This window comes from Octopus sinensis, linkage group LG8 (assembly GCF_006345805.1).
Source record: "Octopus sinensis linkage group LG8, ASM634580v1, whole genome shotgun sequence".
Taxonomy (NCBI): domain Eukaryota; kingdom Metazoa; phylum Mollusca; class Cephalopoda; order Octopoda; family Octopodidae; genus Octopus; species Octopus sinensis.
The window spans coordinates 63,888,044-63,895,543 of NC_043004.1; the positions used below are offsets into that span (position 1 = coordinate 63,888,044).

The 7,500-nt window shown below is 35.1% G+C and overlaps 1 protein-coding gene across 2 annotated transcripts in view; it reads right to left on the minus strand.

Annotated features, from left to right (window-relative positions):
- LOC115214763 overlaps positions 1–7,500 on the minus strand; it is a 115,474-nt gene that overhangs the window by 601 nt on the left and 107,373 nt on the right. Inside the window, exons 2-3 of one of the 2 annotated variants that reach the window (XR_005000385.1) lie at positions 2,959–3,096; positions 68–350 (exon numbers count right to left, since the gene is read on the minus strand). Coding sequence is in view for 1 of the 2 variants with exons in the window: in XM_029783787.2 (XP_029639647.1) it covers positions 168–350; positions 2,959–3,096 (321 nt within the window). In the remaining variant the exon portion in view is untranslated. Of the gene's footprint in view, positions 351–2,958; positions 3,097–7,500 lie in introns of both variants that reach the window. The other variant, XM_029783787.2, reaches the window with a different exon arrangement.

The following is a 7,500-nucleotide window of genomic DNA, read 5'->3' on the forward strand; positions in this document are numbered from 1 at the left end:
AGGAGGTTTAATGTGGTTGTAGTGCCAGAGAGAGATTTTTTAAGTATTGATTGTTGTTGCTGATGTTATTATTATTATTATTGCCGTTCTGTCATGGATGCAGCTGCTGCTGTTACTGTGGCTGTTACTGTGGCTGCTTCCGCTTCTGACTTTGAAATATATTCGACCTATATTCGCGAACAGTGTCCATAATCCGAATCGTCCATTTCCACGCAGTCGAGACCTTCTCTACATGGACAAATGTGTAAGGCGTCCTTCAAAATACACAGTTCTCCCTCGTCGCGCATGCGTCGACATACCAAATGTCCAGCTGCTCTCTGGCCCTTGAAACTTGGCTGGTACGCAAGAATCTAGAAAGAGAAAGATATAATTCAATACATACTTTGTCAATATTAGTAAGACAGAATGGGTGACGTTGATGGGTGTCAATCTGTTCGTATGCAGAGAAGAGAAATGGAAACTGGGGCTTCAGGACTGCGCTATCGTCAGAAAAATAAGGGAAAAACAGTGCAAAATGTAACGTCCTTTTTCTTCTCTCTCTCTCTCTCCCTTTTACTCTCTCTTTCTCTTTCTCTCTCTCCCTCTCCCTCTCTCTTTCTCTCTTTCTCTTCTTTCTCTCTCTCCCTTTCTCTCTCTCCCTCTCTCTCTTTCTCTCACTCACAAACACACACAAAAGAAATAACAATCACGAAGCATTAGATTTATCTTCACCCTACGGCACATGAAATTACATTTACAAACATTATTGCAAATTTTCCCCGACGGAGATCCCCTTCGTTTCTTCATCTAAGGTTTGTTTTATTTGTTTGCGTTTTACCGTTGAAGATAATGCTTCTGATTGAAATACAAACTCAATAATTTCTTGGAAGGAGATTAGTCTATACCAACATTTCCAGTAATTCACTGGTATTTTATCGTATTGAACCCGGAAGGATAAAAGGGAGGATTTGAACTCAAATAGTACCGAGCCTTAAATAGATGCCCTGTTTTCTAGGAATTCTACCATTGAAATCTGATATTATTACAACACTAGCGATAACGCAATCGCTCAACTCATTCTCCTATTTAATTTTATGAAAAATCTTCGACATTTTAAAACCTAAATGTGTTTTTAAGTTAAATTTCTGCTTTAATGCATTCGTCTTTAAATCGACATATTAGTGATAACAAGCTAACAAACATGAAGACAGCATAAACAGCTAACAAAATAAATGTTCGTGTATTCCCTCACCCTTGAAAGACCTAAACCCTATAACAAAATATATATACATTTCTTTACTGCTCACAAGGGGCTAAACATAGAGGGGACAAACGGATTATATCGACCCAGTGCGAAACTGGTACTTTATTTATCTACCCCGAAAGGATGAAAGGCAAAGTCGACCTCGGCGGAATTTGAACTCAGAACGTAACAACAGACGAAATACCGCTAAGCATTCTGCCCGGCATGCTAACGTTTCTGCCAGCTCGCTGCCCTCTAGAACAATATATATATCATTACTGCTATCATGAATTTGACGAAAATGGTGCGGCAACATAATAACTCTTTATGCCAGCATTTTCCACTCGGGGTTCCCCTGGAAACTGAGGTTTCACGGAAGGTTACCGCCTGTTACACGTTAAATAGGAATAAATAACTATACGTCAATGTCACTGGGAGCCACTTTTGTACTTAGTTCTATATTCCTAATTTTCCTATACATGCACGACATATTCGTTAATTTTGCAGCTGTTAGTAGCAAGGTACCCCACAGTGAAAAAATGGCTTGTTAGTATAATTATTTAAATCTAAACAAGGTATTGGTTGAGACAAAATTCTTTAAGCTTCCTTTGTGATGTCTGATGGATTTTTCGTGCTAAAACTTTCAAAGAGTTTTAAGATACTTTAATATTTTGTTTATGAAATTTAACTCTATGAAAATAATAATAAATATTACTAAACCTATATATTAAATTTTATGTTGGGTTATGTAATTTCATGTCCTGAGACATGGACTGAAAGTACACGAATCTTCTACAAAGCTCTTGAAAATTGAATGCAGTGTGTTACTTAAGTCCACTAGTTGTGAACAGCTGACATTTTGTTATACCCTTTCACAAGCAAAGATGCTGTGTTTAACAACAAATCATCTAGTGTCTCCAATAGGCACAAGATACTAAATTCTAAGGGAGCATTATTTTGAATCCAGAGCTTCACAAGTACTTGGTTTAATGCCTCTTAAAGGGATGAAAGATAAACTCGGCTATATTGTTATTTGAATTCAGAACGTATAGACGTTATGTATTTTGTCTGACGTGCTAATGATTCTATCAGCTCACGCCTTAACACCAATAATGATAATAATTCCTTTCTCCTTCAAGCACAGAGAGATAGATTTCATAGACAGCAACTAGTTGACTGCATGGACCTCAGTGATCAACAAGATACTTATTCTACCACTCAGTATGGATGAAAGTCAAAGTCATCTTGACGGAAGTGTACAGAGTAGATCGCATCGAATATTTGAGCGATCACTGGAGAGGTGAAAGGCAAATTTCACCTCAGCCGGATTCTAACTTGGTATGTAAAGAGCCGGAAATAACACTTCAATGAAATTCTCCAACGCTCTAAAGATTCTACCAATAATAATGGATTCAGATGTTAGCAAAAAGCTAGTAATTTTAGGGTAAGGAATAAATCGATGTCATCGACCACTTTGCTCGAATGGTATTTATTTTATTGATCTCCAAAGTACGAAAGGCAAAGTCGAATTCAGTCATACTTTTACTGGGAACTGAAAGGCAGAAGAAGTCCGCTAGCCATTTTGTTCAGCGCAGAAATGATTTTGCCGGCTCGTTGCCAATTCTACATATAATAAATGTTTCCGATTTATAGATTCAGATTCAGTTTACTTAAACTGAGTTCTTTTATAAAATTCAGCTTATGATATTAAAATATAGACACTACAAACAACTCACCTCTGTGACACAGCAATGGTCTGGAGGACATGACGTCAGATTCTTTGGCTGGCATTCCTCTTCATTATCTAATGGAAAACTATCATCATCTGTGGTTTCTTCTTGATCTACAGGAGCAACAGGATTCCCATAGATGACCTGAAAGACGCAAGAAATATAGACACTTTGAGAACAAATCTCAGCCTTATAACTGTAAAAAATCCTTAATTTACTTCTCTACCGCAATACTCCAAGAAAACCAGAATACTCTTCTTATTTCATTTATATATTCATGATATATCCAAAGCTGTATTGTTATTATGTGGGGGTCATTAATCCGTGTTATAATTGGATACAGGATTTTTGCAACATTAAGTGTTAGATATAATTTATCTTTAGCCAGTATTATTCTTAATATTTCTAATATTTCGTTGTGTGATTTTGTTTCCTTTTTAACTGATCCTATTCGAAATATTTTATTATTGAAGTGTTCTTAAGGGATATAAATTCGTTGATGAGATTCATTGGAATATTTGGAATATAGGAGCCAATGACGTTGTCTCTAGCGGTAGAGTGTTCTGCTAGATATATCATCCAAATATCTTTGAAATAACATCTTATTGTCTTAAAAATAAAGACAGATATATCGGTCGATGTATTCCATGATATCCGGAAAAACTGGAATGTCATCACTGTCTGCAAACACATTTTATCACAGATTTGCTTCATTAGGGGAAACAATATTTTTCTAAATATTAATTTTTCGTTTTCATGTACCTAAACGCACACATTGAATGTTTGTAAAAGTCATGTTTTTGTGTAAATGTAAGAGGCGTTTTGAAGGAGAGGCAATAATAACTATCCTAAATTATTGTAATTTTAGTATATCATTATTATACATCTAATAAGTCAACCTGCTAACTTTTTATTGAAGATTGGCGGAAACGCCTGACAATACTTTGGACACACTCTACTAAAGACGGTTTATTACAATTCCATCCTAGTAACATTACTACTTGACAGAAATTAGCATCATTCCATCCCTTGCTCTCTGTAACAATTGGTTGTACCTCAAACTGAGGAGAATTTAGAGGCAATCGTTTTGAAGGCATTGAAAACATGGAGGCTGTGACAAGGCTCCTGGAACGTTCACTTTGGAGGATCCCATGGAAGTCTTCATGAAATGACTGGAGCGCTACAAGTACATTCATATCAGAGGATGCTATTTTCAAGGAGATTAGAGATTTGTACTTCTTTGAAATTACAAAATTTCTGTCCTGAAAAAGTATCAAAACTTCAGAAGTGCAATTCGTATGTAGTGTGTAAGTGTATTTGTGGTGCATAATTGTATAATTGTATATAAGTGTATTTGTCATGTGTATGTCTTTGTAAATATGATTGAGTTTATATTATACAAGTATAAAAGTTTACATACAAAAGAACATATATCATATAGAAGTGCATGTACTTGTATATATTGCGCAATTACGTGTGGGCGTCAAGGTACATGGTAACAAAAAAAATTAACATACATGTGCATTAGTGGATTCGAAACCGGATCATGCATTAAACTGACATGGGTTTACAACTACAGTGAAAAACATCTCTAATCACTCGTAAATATCAGATTGGCTGCGTGTTCAGCAAGAAAATGACAACTCTATTTGACAGTACATTATAATGTATTTGTATGTTATATCTAGATGGCACGAAAACAACACCCACATGAATTGGTTTCCTCTGTTTATCCTCTATGTATATAAACTTGCACAACAGGCTGTTTTGCTCATTGCTTACAGGTTATCGAGTGGTGTGCTTCCAAAACAATTATTATTTTCATAAAGCGATTGAATGATTTCCAAGTGAACACACGAATAACGAGAGTTCTTTGCCTTTAAGAAGTACAATCGTAAAGCATTTGGAAATGACTTTCTTCAGTTAAAAGGGAACCACAGATACACTACTCTGTCACACAATTTGAAAGAAATAGCAGCTAATTCTTCCTTAGCTTTTTAGACAGACTAATTTTAGGAGGTAGACCAAGAAGTACCGTCTTTATGAATGGGCCGCAAAACGTCCGTCATGAATTGAAACCTGGCCACAAAATTAGCGACTGAGGATAAGTTACCGTTGTTTTCGACCTAAAATTGATTGTAAGAGACTTCTCGTAATATTTTCTGAAGATTGATATTTCTAGATAACTGACAATTTCTATTCTATATATGGTGGTTTATTTCTGTTCGAGCGCAACCCACTCGTTATATTTTATGATGAGAATTTACAACCAATTTTATTTCTATCAGTTGTTTTATCTCTATTCAAGATGAAAAACTGTTCGTTTTAACAGTTTCAAATATAATCTTGTAATCAACTCAAAATGTTCTCTGTGATTTGTTTCTGCTGAAGGCCAAATCTAACATTTGTATAGCTTCTCACCGGCATTATATTATTTCCTTACTCTATAATTTCTTTTTCCTTATTTTCGTTTATTTTAGAGTTACTTATATTTAATTCTTTTATTTAAATCAAGTGGATAAATAGTTTTGCTTTAGGGAGCTTCTATACAAATATTTCATGAAGACCTTCTTGCTTGACGAAACGCTGTATTGAAAATGGTTGCCAAACTTAAAAATCTTCTGCTTTATGAATGAATCTTTTATCAATTCTTTTTACAGCGAGTTACTTAAGCTCGAATGACCAAACACCTTCAATTGCTTACCGTTTCTATGATTTCGCTTTCATAAAGGAAAATAAAACGAATCTTGGTGTCTGATGGTTAAAGAATAACACAAAAAGCCATCAATACTTTATTACAACCAAAACAGAATCCTTTCTTATCTTCCAGAGAGGCTAGCGCAGAATTTTTCCTTGAATTCATATGGAGTTGAAACCAAATGAAAGCTTGGAAAGTCACCGATGTAGAGCGGGTTACGAGATGGGGGGAAATGGAATGGGTGATACTGTTACTAAACATAAAAATATTTATTTAACTGAAGCTTGAAGCGATGGTGATTTTTTTAGCATTTAGAGAAATGGGTGCAAATGTTTGAAAATATTCTTTAAACAAATGGCACTATATAAACACACACCACACACACACACACACACACACGCATACTTATATCCCCTCTTGACATATAGCTGTCTGTTATATTGATCAATATTTTATAGATGCGCTAGGCTATGATTTGTTATAATGGTTTCCAAACCAGTAAACATAAGCATAAACATAAACACACATAGAGACAAATATATACACATAGGCACTCGTACACACATCACCTACATATACATATAAATATAGATAAGTGAATATGTATATTCATATGTATATATATATATATACTCTTTTTTTAACACTTTTTTATTTTGTTTCAGTCATATGACTGCGGTCATGCTGGAGCACGCCCTTTATATATATGTATGTATATGTATAATATATATATATAATATATATATATATCTATATATATATATATATGTAATATAAAACCTTTATTTAAGTAATATACATATCATACTGTAATATATATGTGTGTGTGTATGTGTATGTATGTGTGTGTGAGTGCGTGCGTGTTTGTGTGTGTGTGATGTACTTATATCTGTCAATGGAATATCGCCAAGCTGGGTCAGTGCATTTTTGGGTTATAATCGATTATATCGAACAGAGCATGATTTTGCTTTTCCATCAACTAGTATTTCTTTTATCCGAATCGGAAGAATGAAAGGCACGGTGACTCTTGGTAGGCACCGAGCTATGAAGTACACACATACACATACATAGATACATACATATATATATAATATATATATATATAATATATATATGTATATACAGTTATATACATATATATATATGTACATAAATGTATATACATATGTATATATATATGTATATATATAATATATATATATATATATATATATATATATATATATATATATATATAGTGACGTATTTTTGCCATTTCAATATGGCTAACCCCTAAGGGTGGATGCTACTGTAGTTTTTAGCCCCAGGAGGAAACACTCCTCCACCTGGCCATAGACACACTATCTGTGTCCTGTCAGTATTGCAAAAGGAAGTCATCCTTCCCGTCTTCAACTTATGATACACACGGACTCGAGAGTTTCGAGTATTGGACCTCTCGTCAGCGTGTGACAATCACAGTTGTCGCCGAGCGAGATTAGATTTCCTTCACAAAACTTATACTTTTCCAGCGCCCACTGTCGCTGATATTGAAAAGTGAATCAAACAATGATAAATATCAAAGTGAGTTATATACAGAGGTAACACATCGTGACGTATTTTTGCCATTTCAATATGGCTAACCCCTAAGGGTGGATGCTACTGTAGTTTTTAGCCCCAGGAGGCCACCCTCCTCCAGCTGGCCATAGACACACTATCTGTGTCCTGTCAGTATTTGCAAAGGGAAGTCATCCTTCCCGTCTTCAACTTATGATACACACGGACTCGAGTTTCGAGGTATTGACACAGATAGTGTGTCTATGGCCAGCTGGAGGAGTATGTCCTCCTGGGGCTAAAAACTACAGTAGCATCCA